At 37.3% G+C, this 23,530-nt stretch overlaps 1 protein-coding gene and 1 long non-coding RNA gene across 2 annotated transcripts in view; one reads left to right on the top strand and one right to left on the bottom strand.

The window, feature by feature from the left end:
• The first annotated feature begins 113 nt into the window (after window positions 1-113).
• Window positions 114-21,616, top strand: LOC127169549 (uncharacterized). The gene is made up of 3 exons (XR_007828254.1): window positions 114-205; window positions 1,115-1,217; window positions 21,547-21,616. It is a non-coding gene; the product is annotated as an uncharacterized LOC127169549 (long non-coding RNA).
• Window positions 13,100-23,530, bottom strand: part of slc6a17 (solute carrier family 6 member 17) — a 29,131-nt gene continuing 18,700 nt past the window's right edge. The window contains exons 5-12 of the mRNA XM_051117008.1: window positions 21,564-21,745; window positions 20,170-20,280; window positions 19,549-19,790; window positions 19,193-19,385; window positions 18,657-18,849; window positions 17,555-17,714; window positions 17,183-17,345; window positions 13,100-15,618 (exon numbers count right to left, since the gene is read on the bottom strand). Coding sequence (XP_050972965.1) covers window positions 15,250-15,618; window positions 17,183-17,345; window positions 17,555-17,714; window positions 18,657-18,849; window positions 19,193-19,385; window positions 19,549-19,790; window positions 20,170-20,280; window positions 21,564-21,745 — 1,613 coding nt within the window. The 3' untranslated portion in view covers window positions 13,100-15,249. The remainder of the gene's footprint in view (window positions 15,619-17,182; window positions 17,346-17,554; window positions 17,715-18,656; window positions 18,850-19,192; window positions 19,386-19,548; window positions 19,791-20,169; window positions 20,281-21,563; window positions 21,746-23,530) is intronic.

Here is a 23,530-nt window from a genome sequence, read left to right on the forward strand (position 1 = left end):
TTTGTGAGGATCGATCCTTTCGATACAACGTCAGTATCGAAAGTATCGATATTTCAGGATCGATCAGCCCATCCCTAATGCACGTTCAAATATCGCGCGCGCGCCTATGAAGATTTCGGGTTTTTTTTGTTTTGTTTTGTTTTTTTGTCAGCAAATGCCATTTTAGATGCTCGACTCGTAAGAAAGAAAATTGTTTGCTAATGAGGTAAGAAATAAAGTCATGTTACTTTTATTTTTATAGCGCTTTGTACAACAGAGATGTTTGTTTTACAGCAGCTTCACAGTTTCGATACAAAGTACCCTGGTGAAAAAAACAGCATATGCTGGTAGGTATGTTTTGGTGCTGGTTTAAGCTGGTCCTTTGCTGGTTTATGCTGGTCATGTTGCTGGTCAAGGACTAGCTTAAACCAGCACCAAAACATACCTACCAGCATATGCTGGTTTTTTCACCAGGGTATGTTGTAAAGCAGCTGTAGCGTAGCAAGGCAATATTATCATTATTCAGCCTCATTTGTTGGCTTAGTTTACTGTAGTTAGATAACTTTGTGAAGTTACATTTTAAAACAAGCTCAGCTAAAAGCAGCTGCAACTCTACTGAAGACAGTATTTAGCTCGAGTTAGTTAAGTGTTTATTCAGTTTAGTAGAACAACAGTGTCTGTGTTGTAAATTTAAAACATTTTGAACAGGTTTTATTTATGGGTAAGCCTATGGACGAGGCTTCCGGTTCATTATCCGCTATATGGAAATAACGTAAACAATAACAACAACAACATGCAGTGAACGGTAAAACTGTTTGCACTACAAACCAGTGTATTCATAATTAATATAATACGTTAAAATAATATGTGAGACACAACAAATTACAATATCAAGAAGCAAAACAAACTGCTTTGTACAGCTAAAAATAGATGAATGAGACCTGAAGCCAGACCCATAAAATTTACAAATGTCCAAGCCCGCTCTTTTCGATATTGTTGAATCTCTGACGTTTTATGTGATTTTTGCTTCTAAAGTATTTTGTGTGTGTGTGTTTTAACATTCTATAGATATTTTACTAATGGAAAACAATGCAAAATATTCAAGATTTTTACTCATTTTTGTTTTTTTTTGCAGTGCATCTCTGTGTTGTATCCAAAGTCTGAAAGTTTAAAATGGAAAGAATGGAGGAAGAAGAACTTCTGGATGAAAATGAGTCATTTACCTTACTTCAGCTCAGGTGTGTTTTTCTCCCTTTTCTCCTCTTGTCAGCGAGTTCAAACAAAAATCAAAAACTTGATTTTGTGTTGGATTTCACCCTGCCCTTATTATTGTGGTTTTAAAACAGTAGTTTAAAGGGTTCATGGCGCACAGCAGACACTCATTCAGAACACCCTGTCAGGAGTAAACCTTAATCTATATGCCCAGACTCGTAAGAGCTCACGGTCTCATCATCACCTTTAATTAAACGCCTTGTTGTTGTTTCATGAGCAAATGTGAGGAACAATACAAAAAGAGTCTGATAGCAAAGCAGCAACCTTGAGGTATGGCTGATTTTGGATGTTTCATTCTCTTTAGTTGGATATAGGCCAACCGCTGAATCTTTTTGTGAGCTTTGATAGGGATGTGGTCTCAAATATAGAGGGTTTGCACTTATGTCACGGTTTGATCAGTTACCCGGATGCGTGGTTATACTGACAATGCTCAAATGTAAACAACAGCATGGATTGCATGGTTAATGTACTACTGAATACGTTGTTCTGCTAATATATGCTAAATTATGGGAAAAAATTTGGAAGATGTTAAATCATATTGAGAAAGACTTAAGCAGAAAAGGGCGCAAACTAAAGTTAATAGGTGGTAAAGCTACGTATGAGCAGTATTAAGATATTAGCCTAATATTTCACCTACCTGACTGGAAGTAGAAACAAAAATGAATGTTGTCTTGATTCTTGCCCTGGAAATCCTGGTTCTGTTTGGCCAACCACAAATGCCGTTTGTTCCTCAATTTTTTTGCACTATACTCCTTGATTAGTTATAACTTTTGGCAGTCTATAGTACTCCAAATGTTTTTCCCAAAAAATGACAATAATTGAAAATGATTAATAATTGATAATCTGCAAAATATGTGAGTTTCGTTTGGTTTAGTGGCATTGTTTACGTTCATTGCCGCCAATGTGGCCGACTGATGACGCGTCATAAAAACACTTAATTCTTTTGAGCCAAAGTAACATTTGTAATGCATAAAGAGTACGGTGAGGAATTTATTTAGATTGAAATCAGTGCATGATATTATCAAGCTATACCTTACAGTCTTTTTCTGTTTTTGTTCTGATTTCATTATTACTTTGTAACAAAACTTCTTTTGAAACTATTTTTTGCAGACTGCTTAATGTTGTACAAGTATGAAAGATAAGATGCCTAACAGGAATATACTAGTGTTGATATATTAATCATTTATTTCCATAAATGTGTGCTTTAAACAAAGGTGTGAAGTAAGAATTGTTTTGATGCTGGTTCAGTATTGTTCTACTTGGATAGAAGTTGTGTCCTATTTTTGGTTGTTAATTCATCATAGCTAGCACCAGATAGTCTCTCTCTCTGTCTGACGCTTTCTGTGAGAGTGTGAAAGGATATGGAGGAGTGTGAGGTGTAAGTGTGCAGGTGCTGGAACGTGTCGTCTGCACACATTCTTGGCTCGGGCCTCTTTTCCTACAGCGACTCAACCCAAGATCATCACTCCCCTGGGTTGAGGAAAACAATGGCCCAGCGGTCTCCTCACTCCTCTTCCGACTCGCTTACGCTGATAAAGTCACGCAGCAATCGCCAAAACAGACAAACAGGAAAAAGGCATTCGTCTTCCTGATTCACCTGTTGCTTTAGTTTGGTTTTATTCATTATTTATTTTTATTAATAATTTGATTTAGTAATAATGCAATTACTTAATTCATAAAAAGTGACATTTACATTGTTCCTTTTTTTTCATGGTTTCTACAACATATTATTCAGCACAACTGAGTAACAAATGTTACTTAAGCACCAGATCAGCATATTAGATTTATTTTTGAAAGATCATTTGACACTGAAGACTGGAGTAACGAACTGAAGTAATGACTGAATTGAATACTGAAGAAAGGAGAAGGAAACAAAGGAAGCAAAAGTACATTTTACAAGTTAGACATTCAAATTTCTGTTATTTCTACACTTTAGGGGCTGATGCTAAATCAGCTAGAATGTGATGGGAAAATAGGAAGCTGCATCTTAGCCAAGTAAACATCTGCTGACGGACGTCGATGTCCTGTTCTATAATTAAGGTTGTCACTCCTAGATTTACCTCTGTTTGTGTGAGTGGGTGTGAGAAAAAAGATAGAGATAGTGAGTGCAGCTGTGTCTTAGAACAGTGATGGAGGAAAAGTCTGTTTACAGGATATTGATGAAACAAGAGTGTACAAAGTGTAGAGTGTGAGAGGTCGGGCATGACGCACTCTGTGCCCCCTAAAACATAAACGCACACTCGCATGCTGAAGCTGGAGTGTCTTCACGTGGCGTCTCCTTTGAGACCACAGCAAATTTGTGACATTGTTTACAAGGTGCTAAAAACACTACAATTTAAAGGGATAGCTCAGCCCAAAATAAAAATTCTGTCATTAATTACTGTCAAAAGACCTTCATTCATCTTCAGGACACAAATTAAGATATTTTGATGAAATCCAAGAGCTCTCTGACCCTGCATCGACAGCAATGCAACTGACACGTTCAAGGCCCAGAGAGGTAGTAAGTACATTGTTAAAATGGTCTGTGTGACATCAGTGGTTCGATCATCGAAGACTGATACGGAAGAAGAAACGGTTGAATAAAGTCATTGTTTTTTGTTTTCTTTGTGCACAAAAAGTATTCTTGTAGCTTTATAAAATTAGGGTTGAACCACTGATGTCACATGGACTATTTTAACAATGTCCTTACTACCTTTTTAAGCCTTGAACGTGTCAGTTGCGATGCTGTCTATGCAGAGTCAGAAAGTTCTCAGATTTCATCAAAAATATCTTAATTTGTGTTCCGAAGATGAACGAAGATCTTACATTTTTGGAACGACATAAAGGTTAGTAATTATTGACAGAATTTTCATTTTTGGGTGAACTATTCCTTTAACACACAGGACAATCAAAATTAGATAATGGGAGATTGCGCCACCTTACTTGAGACCAAAAACACTCTACACTCTGTTCTAAAGGTTTCCTCAAAAGCCTGTGTGACTTTGACGGAACAGAAGCCACAATCAGAGGCTCAGATGGCGATAATGCTAGTTTTGCTACCCGACTCTCCCACACACTTCCACAGCCTAATAAATGTCAGTGTTGATGTACTGAGATTTGTGCTAAAATTGAGTTTCGTGCAACAGTTCAAGGCTAAGTTGGCCCATGTAACCTTGATGGCAGCGTAACATGCTTTTAAAAGGCATTTTGGGTAAGTTTATGCAAACTTACTTTATTTGCAAATTTACTTAATTTGCTGGATAACCCTAAAAGCTAATTGTAAAGTATCCAGAGGGCCAGATAAAAGATAGATGAGGTAGATGAGAAACTAGACAACCATTATGTATTTCAGCCCTCAATAATGTAATCAGAGTTTAACTATGTGACATTACATGCACACCATATGTGTGTGCTTTTGGGTATAAACACACATAGTGCCATCCAACTAAACTTGATTTTGTTTCTTTTTCATCCAAAGAGCTTTGGATGAATGTACCATTACATGCTCACCATGAATCCTCTGCAGTGAATGTGCTGTCTCACAACATCTTGTAAAGTGAAAAGCTCCTTGTTCATAAGAAACAAATTTCATCATTATTATGTTTTAACTTTAAACTGTTGCTACTTGCCCATTATACATAATAATGCTTCTTCCAATGAAAAAGTCCATCCCCTATTTGTCTAAAGCAGTTGCTGTTAAGGAGGAAGGAGCTGTTTAAGGAGAAAGTAGTATAATGGATGGAGGACTTGTATGAGGTTAAAACCATCCAAATTATGTATTTGTTTATTTTAAACAAGCAGCTTGTTTACTTCATGAGATGTTAATTGATGGACTGTAGTTGTGTGGATTATTGTGATGTATTTATCAGCTGTTTGGACTCTCATTCTGATGGCACCCATACACTAACCCTATATATATATATATATATATATATTTTTTTTTTTTAGCCAATTTGTACTACTTGTTCAAAGGAACTGAATGCATAAAAATGTGACCCTGGACCACAAAACCATAAGGGTCATTTCTCAATTCATAAATCTCACCAATAGAAAGCGGAATAAATAGAAACCAATAGAAGCTTTCTATTGATGTATGGTTTGTTAGGATAGGACAATATTTGACCAAAATACAACAATTTAAAAATCTGGAATCTGAGTGTGCAAATTGCCTTTAAAGTTGTCTAAATGAAGTTCTTTGCAATGCATATTACTAATCAAAATTAATTTACAGTAAGAAATTTACAAAATATCATCAAGCAAAATGATCTTTACTTAATATCCTAATGATTTTTGCCGTTTAAAAAAAATGGATCATTTTTGATCATTTTTGGCTATTGCTACATGTGGTCTTTGTGGTCCAGGGTTACATTTATTCTTCTGACAGTTCTTATATTTGTATTTTAAGTTCCTGTTTACGTTTTACGGGAGCTTTTACCTAATCGGTTTGTAGGCGTTAATTGTTTCCAGTCAGCTGTTAGAACTTCAGGGAAGTTGGCTTATCTCAACATATCTAATGACCTGTCAATTCCATTTCGACTTCCGCTTCACTTCCTGCCAGAGGAAGGACTTCTGGCTTCACACGCTCAGCTGGACAGAGATTCACTTAAGGGACAGGATGTGGTCGGGTTGTACAGAGGTCTGAGTCCTTGATGCTTTTATGCTACAGTCTTAGCCCAACATTAACACTAATTCTTAAGACAAGGAAAACGTGACCCGCAGTTTTACCTGCGAATCAGAGCTTATCACAAAATTGTTCTTAATGTCAATTTTCATAAAATAAAGAGAAAGTAAAATGGCGCATGTATTCCCTTTAAAGATACAGTTCACCCAAAAAAGAAAATAACCCCATAATTTACTTACTGTCAAACCATCCTAGGTGTATATGACTTTATTCTTTAGGACGAATACAGTCAGAGTTATATTAAAAAATGTCCTGGCTCTTCCAAATTTTATAATGGCAGTGAATGGGTGTTGACATTTTTAAGCAGAATAACTTGCATCCATCCATCAAAAAAGTACTCTACACAGCTCTAATAAAGGCCTTCTGAAATGAATTGATGTGTTTGTGTAAAAAAACTATCCATATTTAAAACTTTACAAACTGTAATCTCTAGCTTACAATTCACAAGAGAGTGGCGTTCCAGTGGCTGATGAAGGACATGGGCGTAGCATAAGCTCTGGAGAAAATATGCTAGTCTCATGAGAACCAAGTTTTGTTCACACCAGAAAACCAGCCACTGCATGAAGACATTTTTTTTTACAAATTCTTGTTTTGTACTTCTAATTTCATGGCTGGTGTTTTGTTTTGCTCTCTACACTGCACTTCCACGTCCATAACTTACATCCTACATCATCTGCTGGAGTGCTTACGACAGTTTTTTCATACCCAGCCTTCATTAACCCTACAAAGCCATGTAGAGCACTTTTGATGATGGCTAGTTGCACTTCATTGGACGTCAAAATCTCAACACCCATTCACTGCCATTATATAGCTTGGAAGAGCAAGGACATTTTTAATAGAACTCTGATTGTCTTGTACACCTAGGATGGCTTGAGGGAGAGTAAATCATGGGGAAATTTTAATTTCGGGGTGAACTATTCCTTTAACACCTGTTCGCATAATGTATCATTTAAAATATATCCTTCAGAAATCATTTAATATGCTGATTTGGTGCACAGGTAACATTACTTATTATGAATAAAGATTGCATTGCATTACACTTTTTGTAAAATGGTCTTTTGTATTATAAATTTTGGTCTCTTTTATCTGTCTTTGCTGGATGAAAGTATTAATTAGGACTTTTCGGGTTTCGGGTACCTTTCATCCATGGTGTATCAAGGTTTCACTTTTAATGAAAGTCTCTTTCTTTTATTGGCTTTCACCAAGCTGTGGCAGAAACCTTTTCAGTCTGTCAATGGATCTGGCCACCGCTCAACACAGATGACTCACACCGTCAGAGCTAAAAACACACGGACGCTCAGCCCCCTTGTTATCTTTTTAACATTGTGTTTGAAAACAACTTGATTAGTCGCAAGCCAAAGAACAAATCAGAGACACATTTCAGCGTGAGAACCAACTTTTTATTGTTCGCTTTTGTGATGGTCCATATTTAATATTCATAACTCAGCGTTTTCCCAAGTGAATCAGAAATACTGTACAATATCAATGACACTGACTAAGAGACATTAAAATAGTCCTTGTATAGCTAACAGTATACTGTGGCTAGTGATCTGAATGTGCTATTACCCAACAGAATAGGGTTTGACTAAAGTTTCAAGAGCATTGCTCTTCTTTAGCAGTGAAGCCTTCCAGCGCAGCTACTCTCAGAGTAACAGCGGTTCCTGTGGCCTCACAGACCATCTGACCAACGTCTAACCAAAGTAAATGCCTGCAGAAATATTGCTTATAAATCTAAGACTAGTACAGCACACAAGTGTAGACTGGAGGGTAATAGTAATGTTTCATCAGTGTCCTTTCTTACTAAATTACTTGCGGATGATCTTTACAGTACTCCGGGGGGATTAAAAATACGTTTACATTCACATCAAGTATATTTCTAATGATTAAAATAGCACTTCCAGAGTGCAAAAGTACTCTATTTTTGACTTTCCTCCTCAGTGCTCATATACTTTCGAGACACAAAGTGTGGAAATGTCCCAGCTAGATGTGTTACAATAATCTAACACTACTAATAACGATTGCGCCGAATATAGTTGGACTAAACGTAAAAAGTGCGTGAACATTTTGACGAAACCTAGAAGCAGCAAACGATAATATTGCAGACACTAAGGCCAGAGGAGAGTACAGAAGGTGCTGTCTGTTTGATAAGCAAATGTCCACATCAAATTTAAACATTAAAAGCGTAAAAGAAAACTTCAGTTCAGCGCACTAACCAACAATCTTTGCGGCGTGAACGCACAAATGAGCGAGTCATGTTCACTGAGGAACCGAAACTCACAGCTGGAGGTGAATTAAGGAAGGTTAAGGGAGTCACAACATCAAAATAGCAAAAATAAAACTGCTTTTTTTTTTTTTTTACACACATACACACACACTTGATACAACAGACACTACCCCCATACACAACACATACACTATTGCACAATGTACAAAATAGTTCAATACTCTATACTTTAACTGTACAACAATATCATACACATCAGTGTTACAAGAATTCACCTGTTTGCCTTTCATAGATTTCTTAGCGTTTGTTTAACAAAATGTACACCGATATTTACAGATATAATATTCAGAATCACAATGTACATAAATATACAGTATAGCACTTTGCTCACAAACATTATGGCCTCCAGCACCTCTTGGAAAAAAGAAAGAGATGCTTGTTTTACATTTCATCTGTTGTAGTCGACTAAAATATGGCTCTACGTTTATGCTAAATTAATTTTGTTTCAGGAGATCCCAGAGCTGCAGTTTTCAGGGCAAAATAAAAGTGCTGTTGTGTCTGTGCTTCAGAATGATAGAAATGGGCCACGTGATTCCAGATTGTCTATTACTCTCATCTCAGTTGTTGAGTCTGATCAATATCTGTAAAGATTGTAATGAACGCATGCTATTTGGACAGAGAGCATTTGCGATTATATATTAATGAATTCCCGCTGCATGTCATCACAGCAGAATGTACAGCTGTAAACTGTTACCACTATCTGTGACCATTATATAGAAAGAGACATGTGCTTATCATCTCAGAGGAGTGTAAATGATATAAGTAATATGATAATTGCTATCCAACCAAAAAAGTCAGAGTAAGCATTTTAATGCGTATGTGTGTACATAATGCACTTAAATACATTTAAATCATGCTATGTAAATCAAGCCGCTGAATATTGTGCTTGGCTTTGTGCTAATGCAGCCTATTAAAGATTTCCCTCAAGTCATTCATTTTTAAACAAAATGAATAGTACTTCTGATTTTGTTTATGTGTGTGCTATGACTGCTGTGTTTCCTGTTCTTTCATTTATATGTACGTTTTTCCAAATACCGTTCAGGGGTATAGTCACGGAAAAACATTGACATACGTAAAATATCTGATATGAATAGGGATGTTGTCTGAGATGTAAAAACGAAAGGTCAGAAGGTGTACTGACCTTGGTCTGAGGAGTACAGATTAGGGGTCGACCGATTATCGCCAAGGAGTGCGTTTCCCAAAAGCAGCATCAAGTTTCACTGAACTTTATTTGTAACTAAGGAACTTGCAACCATAGTTGCATTCGGGAAATGCATCCCAGGCTGATTATTGGCACTGATATTAAGCATTTTGTGGTTATTGGTATCAGTTATTTGCTGATAAAATAATTTAGAAAGATTTTGTCAGAGCACTTGTTATTCTTAATTTTGACATTAATTTTATTTTTACGTAAGACATATATCGGTTTAAAATATCGGTTATCGGTCTGCTTGATCTGTAATAATCTGTATCGTCATCAGCCCAGAAAACACATATCGGTCGAACCCCTACTGCAGATGGTTATGAAAGAGGAACGAATATCAGTTTTTATAGTTTTGATTCTTTATTAATCACAAAGAAGTGTAACCATGGCTATTTAAATAATCTGTCCATTATGATGTTAAATTTTGCAAGTCATAAATGCCTCTTTAATTTTATATTAGTATTGGTTAACATTAGTTAATACATTATCCAACTTTAAATATATTTTAAATAAATATAAAAAAGTAAATAAATAATATATATATATATATATATATATATATATATATATATATATATATATATATATATATATATATATATATTAGTTAATAAAAATAGATTTGTTCGTTTGTTTGGTGTATTATTATATATTATGGTGTATTGGTGGATTTGTTTGTTAGTTAATAATATTGATAATCTTTTGAGAAGTATTTTATTAGTAAATCTTAAAATTAAAATGTTAACAAACAAAACCCAACCAGATCTCAAGACGAAAACGTATCTGTGGGAACTTTTTCGCAAGATTACGATAACAAGTTCTGACTGATTTACCGCCTCTAGTGTTCATTTCTGTTAAAAACTGCAGTGACGTATACTTAATGGTACGAATTTTGCGTCTTGCTAAAACGTTCACACATTTACATTTTCGTCATGAGATCAGGTAGACAAAACCATAATTAAAGTGTTATTGCATACACTGTGTGTGGGGAAAAGTGGTCATTTATCTGAACTTTAGCTTCTTAGCTTTGACTTTGGTTGAAATGAATTTGTGTAATGCATATTTTCATAAAAATTATAATTGGCCTGCTGTACTCTTGTGAACCTTCTAGGGGTCACAGACCCCCTGTTGAAGATCCCTGATGTACAATTTAATATTCAAGCTGCCCACAGAGGAGATTTTAATTGGACAGCTGTTCTCTCCTCTCTTTTCTGTCTCTTCTTGTTAGTGCTGTTAAAACTAGGAACAATTCAATCTAAATATGAGCTTTTGTGGCTAAGTGAATTTGTTTTTATTATTTCAGTGTGAGGGGACACAAGTTCAAAATTTAGCTTGACTGTTTTTTTTTTTTTTTAATAAACCAATTGAAGTTGCATCTGTTTGTCAATATAGTTTAATTTAAACAATCCTAGTGTCGTTTTGTGCTTGTGAGATGCAGCTCTGGGGCCTCTTGTCGAGAGAAGGTAAAGTGCACAAACCCAAAACTGCCACAAGCAAACGACAACAAAATAAACAATATACGTTTCACACTAACCATTAGAGTATAAGCGATAATGAGAGGCACCAGCTGTGCTCAGCGGTGGGGTGGGAATATGAGGCCGGGCACAGAGACACACCTTCAACACACTAATAGACAGCAAACAGCGACACCTTGTGGACAATCTTGTGCTATTGCAAGAGTAACGTTAACAGTATTGTACTTTACCACACATTGGACAACTACACACTACAACAAACAAATTGTGCATGGAAAAATGGTTAAATCTGTCCTGATTTATTAATCAATGTGCTATTTTGAAATCTCATCTCAAGGGCAGACTCGGATTCAGTGCACATCAGACCAGTTTAGCTAAGTCTTTTCAGTGAATAGCGGCACAATCCATCTTAGTGCAGGCAAAGTGTGCGCTCTTCCAAACCCTACCTGAAAATGAAAACCCATTCATCATCATTGACTCGCTCTCATTTTGTTTCAGACTCATTTCGAAGGTAAATCACAAAAAAGATGCTTTAAAGAATGTATGGAAAAACCAACATGAACAATGAAAGTGAATAGGGACTGGAGCTGTCAAGCTCCAAAACATCACATCTGAATGGAAAAACGTCAACGGAGATGCTGTCAGTGAATAATTAAATTTCTTTTACAAAGAAAAATGTATGGCTTCATATGTGGACAATTTTTTATGATACTACTTATCTTTTTTTTTTTTTAAAGCTTGACAGTCCCAGTCCCTGTTCACTTTCACTAGTTAGAAAAAAGCAAACGGTATATTATTAATATGTGTTTAAAACAACATGAGGCTGAGTATATGATGCTGTTTCTTTAAATGATTTTCCCCTCGTTGTTGTGAAATTCAGTGGTTGCTAGGGATACAACAAGGGCCTTATAGGAACATCTTGAAGCCCCTCCTCAACACACAGACACATACACACACACCCAAGGAGGACTCATTAACATGCAGCCGTGCTGTTTCTGACACAGGTTCCCCTGGGTAACCAGCCTAGTCCGTGTCTATTTTTACCTCGGCAGCCATTATGACAGACTCGAAAGCTACAAGCAGCTGGATGATCAAAAGCTTTGCCGTTGTACTCATCAGTGTTTCAATAAGACCCACAACTCCTGTCCCACTCTCCTTCACACTTTCCTCCCTCTCCAGCTTCCTGAATCTATTCTTCCTGGAATAAATACTGAAAACGAACCCTGTTCATTAGGGACCAGAGTATCTAGTATGAGCACACAAAAAGCAAACTAAAAAGAGAGTATGTTTTGGCTTACAGATTACTAGGCAGTGAGCTTTTAAGGGCAGCAGTTCTCAATCACATTAGGCAGTCTTCACAGTTTTCACTCCACACTACACATAAAGGGACTACACATTATTTTACATTAGTATACTTTGGTTCCTCAAGAAAATGGTCCTCTTCTTCCAGCTCAATATGTATTACCTTATAAACTGCTTGTCTACATCTGGTTGATTTACAGCAATCTTTTTAAACATATTATAAACATTATATATATTTCCCATGGACTGCTTTTGTGCAATGTATTTTAGAGAGAAAAAAAAAAAAGAAAATGCAACAAAAAGTTTGGGGTCAATTTTTTTCCTCTTTCTTTTTTTCCTCTTTCTTTTCATTTGAATGGAAGCCTGTTTCCACCACAGTAAAAAAAAAAAAAGATTATTTTACAATTATTTTTTATTTTCTCACAATTCTGACTTTTTTTCTCCAAATTGCACGATACAAACTTGCAATCCTGCCTTTTTTCTCAGAATTGTGAGATATAAACTTGCAATTGCAAGTTTTGAAGTCACAATTGCAAGATATAAACTAAGAATTGTTTAAATCTCAGAATTGAGACTTTATGTCTTAGAATTCTGACTTTATAACTCGCAATTGCGAGTTTATATTACGCAATTCTGAAAAAAAAAGTCAGAATTACAAGTTTATATCTCACAATTCTGACTTCATTTCTCAGCATTGCGAGTTTCTCAAAATTCTGTGAGTTGTTGTGAGATAAAAAGTCACAATTACCTTTTTAATTTTTTATTAAGTGGAAGAAATGGGCTTCTATACTTATGTTCACTGATGCTGCATTATTTATATATAAGAAAAAAAATGTAATACTGTAAAATATTACATTTTAAAATCTATTTATATACTGTCACGCTGGATCTACTGACCACAACCTTTTGATTGATAGTGTATGTTTATATATAACTATTTATTAAAGAAATATCTTTGCAGTGTTTGAAGTGAAGAGGTCATGTGTGTGGCATTTTGAAAGTTGTTGACATGTTTTTCCCTGCTCCAAAATATCAGGTCCACACAAATAACCTCATATTTTCTTTTACAAGAATTCCAGAGATTTACCACATGACAGAAAAATTCCAACTCTTATCTGTTTAGTGACCACGACGAGAATATGTGTCTGTAATATGGCCCCAGAACAGCAAGTTTGAAAACAGGCAGTGTTGAGAAAGGGCCAAATGCTTCTCTGTGCACTACATCTAAATAATCTGACACTGGCATTTGTAAAGCATAAGCAAACGCCACTTCATAACCATATACATATTTTGTGGTTTCAAGTTTAAAAACATACCCCATCTGGAGATTATTGTTTTCATCATAAATTTCACATTGAATAATTATATAGGCCTAAAATAGTCTCCACCAAGCAAGGTAACTTCAAGTAAAAAAAACTGATTTTTCCACTGGGCTTTAAAGTAAACTTCACAGTGGCAACTAATGCCACTCATTTCATTACAGTTATTGCCAATGCTGACAGGGGAATTAAATAAAGGGATAGTTCACCCAAAAATGAAAATTCTGTCATTAATTACTCACCCTCATGTCATTCCAAACCTGTAAAAACTTTGTTCATCTTCGGAATGCAAATGAATATTTATGCTCAAATCCAGAAGCTTAGCTTTTTGCAACTACTATGATTAAGGCCCAGAAAGTTAGTAAGGACATTGTTAAAATAGTCAATGTGACATGAACATGCATCGAAGAGTTATTTTTGTATTCTTTGTGCACAAAAAGTATTCTTGTAGCTTGATCAAATTAAACTTGAACTGATATCACATGGAATATTTTAATGATGTCCTTACTACCTTTCGGGCCTTAAACGTGTCAGTTGCGTCGCTGCCTATGGAGGGTCAGAATACTCTCGCATTTCATTGAAAAAATCTTCATTTGTGGTCCGAAGATGAACAAAGGTTTTTCTGGTTTGGAAGGACATGAGGCTGAGTAATTAATGACAGAATTTTCATTTTTGGGGGAGCTATCCCTTTAAATAATGTGTTCCCATTAAATTAATGTGTAATTTATTATTCATTAAGTTACAGTTATTGTGCTTGGTGGAGCTGACTTGGCTCAAACCATAACCCCTTATTGCATCCTGAAAATGTCATTTTCTTGTGCTGTGTGGTATTCACCTTTCATCAGGAAGTCACATTTGTTTCGATTATAAAAAAAAACAAAAAAAAAAACATCTAGGTAAAATTTAACAAAAACAAATTAAACTTAAAATATGATAAATCCAGTTGTAAAAACAGCCTGAACCTGACACTTATACTGTATATATTTGATACTGCACTGAGACTACATAAGTGTGTGCGTTGTGTATGAATACATATGTCGCCCTCTTGTGCTGAGATGTGGACATGACTGTTGATGTGCAATCTCTATAACCAAGAACACTTATTAAATGAAGATGTACTTCAGTCGGTAATAGAAATCAAGCTATCAGTTCACTCTAATCTCAGGTGGTCTGTATGTAACTGTGACACTTACATAATATCCACTAGAGGGCTCATTAAAAGAAGTGAAAGCTTTAGTTTCTCTGAGCCCCTCTGAGTCGTCTCCCTTTATGAGCTCTAAAGATGGGTTTAAATTAAACTTGCTTGCATGGCATCTCGTATCCTGCACATTTTGTAAGATGTCTGGAGTTAAGCAGCATTGGTAACACCTTAACCTGAATGACACCTCAGCACTGACCCCGAACCAGTCACAGAGACCAAACCTGAAGCTTGAATATTTAAACCTTCTTCGAGTTGACATTATTTATCTGTACGCAAAAAAATAACTTACCAGCTCACCAAATAAGCCACCTTACATTCTGATCTGAAAGCTCCAGGCTCTCTTTCACCTTCAGACCAACATCTGTAGTCCGTATGAATAATTGGGCTCAGGGGAACCTGTCTAGGAAGGATCTCTGTGTCTTTCTCTCTATTTTCTTGTCGTCCTGCTCGTTTGGATGGCTTGGGTTAAGGTGTGATCAACACTAGGACCTTCTCTTCTGTTCAGCATCTTCTTTCTCTTTCCGTCTCAGTCTCTGGTCGGTGGGTTGGAGGATCATGACTCGGATTTGGGAGGAGCGGGGTTGGTCTGGTAACCGCTGCCGTAGCCGCTGATGGAGGTAGAGTTGGTGATGAGCTCCACAGGAGAGGTGCTTCCAGGGCCCAGATAGGCCCGGTGGCTGGGCATGGGAGAAGGGGCTTCGCTAGGGTTCTTCCCAAGGATAAACCTTGTCTCATCTTCCAGGTTGGAAGCCTCCTTTGCCAGGCTCTTGCGGTAGGAGACGGACAGCTTGTTGGAGCCGTCTGGGATCCAATTGAAGTGGCGGGCAATAAAGACCAATGGAAGAGGAAGCATGGCCACAATGATTAGGGCAAAACACATGGTTAGTGCCCAAGGAGGATAACTCTGAAACCTCTCTGTGGCCTGATTATAGAGAGAAAAAGAAAAAGAAATGGTTGAACAGAATAGTCACAAAGTGAAATGTTGAAGATGTAAATGTCATCAAAATCTAGAATTTATTGCTAATTTCCTCATTGAAATACATGCACTACTATTCAAACTTTAGTGGTTGGTAAGATTATTTTTATTTTTATTTTTTAAAGACGTGAATGGCAGGTTTGGTCTAGATCACAAAGGCTAATGGGTCAGTAACGCAAACACAGTGTTAAACTACTTGACACAAGCTGTTTATGTTGAATATGCAGCCAGTTTAAATGGCTGGTTAGCATTCACTAGAGCATTTAACAGCATGCTTTCAGAGTTCAGAAACTCTCCACCTCTCTAGCTCTACCTGTATAGATCTGCTATGGCTTATCAGGAGTTTGAGCGCGTAGCACTAAAACCCTATTGTAGTTGTTAGAATGGCCAAGGTTTAGGAATCTCCACGTAAAACTGATCATGCAGACCAAACCGCAAGTCGTAGAGACTTGGAGGGATGGCAGAACCACTGACAACGTCACCATGGCTTGCCTCAAGTGACCTGACAGGGAATGTCTTTGGAATCCGTGGCTCACGCCGGACAATACGCATGCCTCTGATTCGATCGTCAGCCTGGCGAAATCTATTTTTGCGAACTAGTCCTAGGTTTTTCACCTGATCACAACCAAACCAGTGCAAAAACACTCTCTGAAGAGTGAATATCAATCATTTGTGAAAAGTTGAACTTTCGACTCACCGTCGCAAAGAAACGCCAATACGTTCAAATGGGGCAGGGCCACTTTTAGTAAGATACCTATAACTCCTGAACGCAATAAGATGTATTCTCCAAACTCAGAACACTTATGTAAGAGCTTAATCACGAAAATTGTGGAGCCTATCAACATGAAAATCGCTGTGCACGGTCCTGGTCCAAAGTGCCACAAGTGTCCATGATATTTGCGTATCTCAAAACAAGGCCACAATGAATTTTGAGCACCCATTAGACAAGGTCAGCGGAGGCCAATTGGAACGAAACTCGGCGGGACGGTTTCACACAGCTCCAAAGAAGTGGGAAATTTAAAAGAAATCGGGGGCCACTGGGGGCAAAATGGCAATTCTCTGGACTTTGTAGGACACTAATTATCAAAAAATGTTGAAATTTACCATTTGGGATCCTATAACAGCATCGTTTAGAAAAGGGGCCTATCCAAATTTACCCAAAATCCTACAAAGCCTAAAGGAAACCTCAAAACCTGGTGAGCACATGCGTGACTCTAAACAAGCATGCAAAGTTTTAAGGAGAACATTAAAAAAATGTAATATTTCTATGGTAAATTACCTGTATTTGCCAAAAATGCTGTTTTTAAATAATTGGTTTAGGTGGTTACAAGCTTGCTAAATAATGTCTTTTTTCATATGTGCTTAAATACCTTAAAGTGCTTGAACTCCAGTAATCGCTGCTTGCAGCTATATTTATCAGTGTTCTATTTAAGCAGTGCACACGCTTAAAACTAGGGGAATAGGATAGAAGAGAGAAATAGATAGACAGACAGACAAGTGTATAACTAACCAGGTCTTGCACCCATGCATTGTATCCTGGAGGGCTGATGGCCATCTCTACCACGGTGGCAGAAATCAGTATGATCAGACACACTGGAGACACATACTTCCACAGGTAGAAGTAAATGGACGACGGTCTGAAACCCAGCATGTCCTCCAGATCCTGCATGAACCTGATGAACACCACAAAGCATGCAGAATTACAGCTCTGATCAATATCAGACACAAGGCAAAAATAAACTGAACTGCACTAAGACTATATTTGGTGTTAGCAAGAACAGACAAGGAGGAGATTTGATTTCAGAGATGCAGTCATATTTTAAGTAGCTCTTGAAGCAAAATGCCAGAGAACTTCACAAGCATAGTAAGTGAATTTGCTTGCCTCTTGGTGCCATAGATCCAGGCTACAGATATATTCTCCAGGATCACCACAATGGTGAGGGGCAAACCAGCAGAATAGTCATCAAACATGGTAACAAAGTAGTTTCCTGAACGCTGGACAAACAGCAGGCCGCACAAAAATGCCACAATACAGCAGCCCACTAAAGGAAATACAAGATCATACAGGTTACTCAGTACCACCTAAAAGTTCCGGGTTGAATAAATTTTTTACCAAAATAAGAGGGATCATACAAAGTGCATGTTATTTTTTTATTTAGTACTGACCTGAATAAGAGATTTCACATATAAAACATTTACATATAGTCCACAAGAGAAAATAGTAGTTGAATTTATAAAAATGACCCTGTTCAAAAGTTTACATACACTTAATTCTTACTACTGTGCTGTTACCTGAATGATCCACAGCTGTTTTTTTTTGTTTGTTTTTTTTTTTTTTTTTTTTTGTTTTAGTGATGGCTGTTCACGATTTGCACAATTCCTTCAGATCCCACAAATTCTTTGGTTTTTCGGCATTTTGTGTGTTTGAACCCTCTCCAACAATGACTGTATGATTTTGAGATCCATTTCACACTGAGGACAACTGAGGGACTCGTATGCAACTATTACAGAAGGTTCAAACGCTCACTGATGCTCCAGAAGGAGAAACAATGCATTAAGAGCTGGGGGTGAAAATCAGGGTAAATTTAACTTATTTTGTCTTCTGGGAAACATGTAAGTATCTTCTGTAGCTTCTGAAGGGGAGTACTAAAAAAAAAAAAGATAATAAGGCAAAGTAGGAAATATGTACACATCTTCATTCTGTTCAAAAGTTTTCACCCCCCCGGCTCTTAATGCATCATTTCTCCTTGTGGAGCATCAGTGAGCGTTTCAATATTCTGTAATAGTTGCATATGAGTCCCTCAGTTGTCCTCAGTGTGAAAAGAAACTCACAATCATACAGTCATTGTTGTAAAAGGTTAAAATACACCAAAATGCCAAAAAACCAAAGAATTTGTAGGACTGAGGCATTTTAGATTCTGCAAGGTGTGTAAACTTTTGACTTTAACTGTATATTATAATATGAAGAAACCAGGAGCTCTCACCTGTGAGGACCTCTTTCCGAATTTTGAAGGTATCCAGAATGGGTGTGGTGATGCCAGTCATGGTGCCAATCATGCTGCCCAGGCCCAAGTTTATCAACATGAAGAAAAACATGACAGACCAGAAGGGAGAAGCGGGGAAATGGGTCATGGCCTCGGTAAAGGCAATAAAAGCCAGACCAGTGCCTTGAACAGCCTGATGACAGAGAAAAATAAATTTGAAACATACACACACATCCCTCCCACCCCCTCCAAAATGGACAGATTAATAAATGTCAAGTTTTCTTTTGCCAAAACTAAGCAGAAACTGGGTACATGGACTCTATTATAAAACATAAAAAAATGGTCCTAAAGTTAAAATTTGTTTTAACAGTACAATACATTCCATAGTATTATGATTCCGTAAAAGAAATGATTACAACAGACATTGCCTATTGAGCTTGTCAAAAAAATAAGTCTAAATGTAAGTTTTATCCATGCTAAATGGCTTAGCTGGAATCTGTGAATGAATACAGACAGCTCATGGGTTGAACACCTGCCTTATTGAGCTCATCCTCCAGCAGACACGGCTCCAGCCCCAGCTGTGCAAAACTGTCTTCTTTCACAATCTTTATTACGCCGTACATCTCAGCGTAGTCTGACACGGTGAGGTGGGAGAAGTTCACATGAGGGGGAATGAGATCCTGACTTAGCACATTTGAGTTCAAGTAGCCCAGAATCTTTTCAGCATTCCTACAGGAAAACAAAACCGACATGAGGCTACCGGATGACCTCGAAATCCAGCTCCCCATTTAGATTTAAAGCATTAAGCACAGATATTATTTTACAATGGAAAGTGTAACTTAATCCAATCACAAAAATGATCCCTTTATGAGAATTAGGAGGTCATACGTACTCCACCACACATTTCTCGTTCATGACGTTGGCTTTGAAACCCAGCACAGCAAACACCACGAGTGTGGCCAGTATAGAGGTCACAAAGTTGATAATGGAGACCAGCACGGCATCAAAATGGCAGTTGTTGTCTCTCTTATTGTAGCTGGAAAAAGCAATGACTCCTCCGAAACCCAGACCGAGAGCAAAGAAGACTTGAGTGGCAGCTTCACGCCACACCTGCGGCTCCAACATGATCTCCAGCTAAAATTAAATTAATTAAAAAAAATTACATTAAACAGTATTTGATTAAAAACTGTAATTAACAGTGACAAGTATGTATCAGTGTAGCTGAAGGCCTTCAATTGCTTATAATTTTTGATTAAGGTAATAGAATTATTCTTCTTATTGTGAATTTTATTAAATATCCCACCTACACCACAAGAGGGAGTCCAACCATATGACACTGCACATTTTAATCTGTACACATTTTCTTTTTACATTGCTGACTCTTCTTTTTACACCTTAAAGCTTGCTTATGCTGCATAAAATGTGTTCCTTAGTCTCTAAAAAATAAATCTTAATCCGGATAGCCTATATATCACGTGCATTTAAAATCAATGCACGTGTACACTCGCCTTACCTTTGGTGTGAACATGTGAGCAATGCCGTCAACTGCTCCTTTAAGAAACATCCCTCTCACCAGGAAGCAAAAGAGCACCACATATGGAAATAGAGAGCTGAAGTACATCACCTGCACAAACACAGTGTAACAACTGTAACCATTTTTGTTCAAATGTTTTACAATAATGTTTGCACATTTCTTACAAAACAACAACTCTGCATTGACGCTTTTGATATTAAGACCTCATCATTTCAGCACAATATAAATATGATTATTATTTTAGGACTTTTTTTGTTCATAAATGTAAATGTTTAGGTAAGAATCCATTTTTTTCTACTTGTTTTTGGTTGATTTTGACGCTAATGTTACATCTTTGTTGCCAAAAAATAAACACAAATGTCAAATTATTATTGATTAATGAATGAATTAACTATTCAATTTAATGAAAACTCAAGAACTAGCCTTACAGTGGCTCTACTATAGTTACATGATCTGAACAGGTGGTGAAGCTCTACTGACCTGATGAGATTAACCGAAATTTTGATTTATAGAAAGCTATTTGTGTCCTTGTTGTTTAGACGCTGTGATGCTTTTAAAGGGGCCATGAACTGAGAAATCCAAAAAGATCAAAAAAGAGTGGATGAACTTTATTTTTAATGAAGATCCAGACTGGGTCAGTAAGAACTTGGTCCTTTGTTCACTTTGTTCCATTTTGCTGCGGATTTATTTACAAACATGGCACAAATCGCAGGATTTTCAGAAAGATTAAAACTAAAAGACGATGATGTGCTGATTGTTTTGGATCAAACTGTAATGTTGCACCACACAAGTGTGAGTAACTATTTTATTACGTGGTCACTATTGCTTTGTCTGTTATTACAGATTGTTTGATATGTACTCAGTATTTGTGTGTTTTTTTTGTTTTTTGTTTTTAAACCTAAATCACATTCTCCATCTATGAAGAATGTAGGCTGTCAAACATACCCAACTGTTAGCCAATCATAGCAGTGGGCATTTACTTCATAGACTACAATCTATCACAGGACAGAAAATAGCCTATTCCTTCTAAATTATGATGAAAAATCTTTATAACATTATTAGTGGACCTCAGAGAATACTACAAAATAATAAACAAGGCAGTTTATGACCCCTTTAAACAGCTGGTAAACAAGCATTTCTCTGTAAAATCTGTTTGCTAAAACTGCACCATCACACCTTGAATTTGCTTCAAGGAGAAAACAAACGTTCTGAGAAAATAATCCTAATTGCACATTCTGATTGTGTAATTGTTCATAAGTGCTTGATAACGCAGCATCTGCAGATTGTGCCTTCAGGCTATCTGAAAATTGATGCGTTTCTCAACTAAGTTGAGTTTCATTTCATTATCTCACGCAGTAGCAAGTCTGCCTCACCTTCCCAGAAGACTGAATGCCCTTTATTACAGCCAGGCAGACGATTATCCAGGCAGCCAGCAGCGACAGAGTCATCCTCCAGTTCAGACCTCCGCTGTCTGCGATTGTGCTGGTGATGTTCAGGGTCTCACGGTACCAGAAGTAAGTGGTTGCTGAGCTCTTCTCACACTCAGGCTCCACAACTAAGCAGACCAGAGAAAACCAGAGGGACAAAATTAAGTCCATGTCTATTAATATTCCTACATAGCACTGACTATGTGATGACTGTTCTGATGATTTGATTCTGATTCATAAGACTGCTTTTAATTTGATTCCAGTTCATTTCAGTTCTTTTTCTTCTCGTAAGAGCAGGCATGGCCATTTATAAATCTTATGGGTTTGGCTTCTGGTCTCATCCGCATCCAGCTATTTTTAGCTGTACAAAACAGCTCGTTTTGCTGCTTGATATTGCAAATTGGTGTGTCTTACCATATTATATTATTTTATAATACACCTTAATTATGATCACTTTGGTTTGTAGTGCAAACTGTCGTTATTTCCCTATAGCGGATCATGAACCAGAAGTCTCAGCCATAGGCTTACTTCCATGCTGAAGGAAAAGGTGGATACTGGTTGAGAATTGGGATTGTTCAAATAGAAGTCGTCATTCATTTAATACTGTTTTTTTTGCCAAAGGGCGAATCCACAGACAGTTAAATAACCAGGTGGGAAAACCAGCATCCAAACACAACATATGCTGGTGACCTGCCAGTATTTTCAGCAGAGGACATTGTCAGTGCTTTGGGAATCTCCAAATACTGCTTCAAACAGCATAGTAGAGTAGAAACAAAACATCTGAGTTTTGGGTTTTAATCAATACAATATGGCCTATATAGCATTTCTATAAAGTTTGTACTACATAAAGACCACAAAATAAAGACTGTCCAAATAGAGTTTGAACCTAAAGGGGTAGTTTACCAAAAAATGAAAATTCGATGTTTATCTGCTTGCCCCAAGTGGCAACCTCCCGCTCTCTCTCTTGAAACCAACACGGAAGTGACTTAAACTGCAATTCATCGACTGGCCGCTAGAGACTGGCTCCAAAACGGAGTCAATCCCATAGACTCCCCATGTTAAAATGCCCAACTTTACAGCAGAAAAAAAAATGTTTATAGCATGGTACAAAAAGTGGTTTTGGTCTATATAGCTAATTTTGCCCTTCATGTCAACTGTGAGGGAGAGTGAATTTTTTTTATAACTCATCCGTGTAAATTATATTAAGCCTTGAAGTTCTGCATAATTTAGGCCGTGGCCACTTGAGTGACAGGTGGATTTCCGCTGCTGTCGCCACCGTTGCGCTAGGTGAGCGTGGTTTCAGCAACCAGCTCCACCCACATCCCGCCTCTTTGCCCATTTTCGATTATCTGGGAGTGACGTGCAGTGACGCGATTCCAAGATGGCGACGGCTGACTCCCGCCCACTAAGAGCTTCAAAAATGCTCTTCAGAAACTTACGGGTGACATCATGGACACTACGTCCATATTTTTACAGTCTATGATTACCCCTAGGGCATCCAAGATGTAGGTGACTTTGTATCTTCAGTAGAACACAAACAAAGATTTTTAACTCAAACCGTTGCTGTCTGTCAGTCATATAATGGCAGTCAATGGGATCCACGGCTTTGAGAGTCAAAAAAACATACACAGACAAAACCAAATTAAACTCTGCGGCTCGTGATGATACATTGAGGTGTTAAGACACAAAACATTAGGTCTGTGCAAGAAACTGAACAGTATTTATATATTTTTTTTCTGATCCACCGCAATGTCCAACTGTCTTGAGCGCGTTCAGAACAGCCAGCATGTGACGCGTCAATGTACTGTGGCATATGTAAGAGCAAGTAACCATAACTTCAGTCGATCAGGCTCAAAAGTTTGGAGTCGGTGAAAAGTCAACACTCCCACATAAGTTTTCACAAGCGAACGTAA

Source organism: Labeo rohita, chromosome 8 (assembly GCF_022985175.1).
Source record: "Labeo rohita strain BAU-BD-2019 chromosome 8, IGBB_LRoh.1.0, whole genome shotgun sequence".
NCBI classification, from domain to species: Eukaryota; Metazoa; Chordata; class Actinopteri; order Cypriniformes; family Cyprinidae; genus Labeo; species Labeo rohita.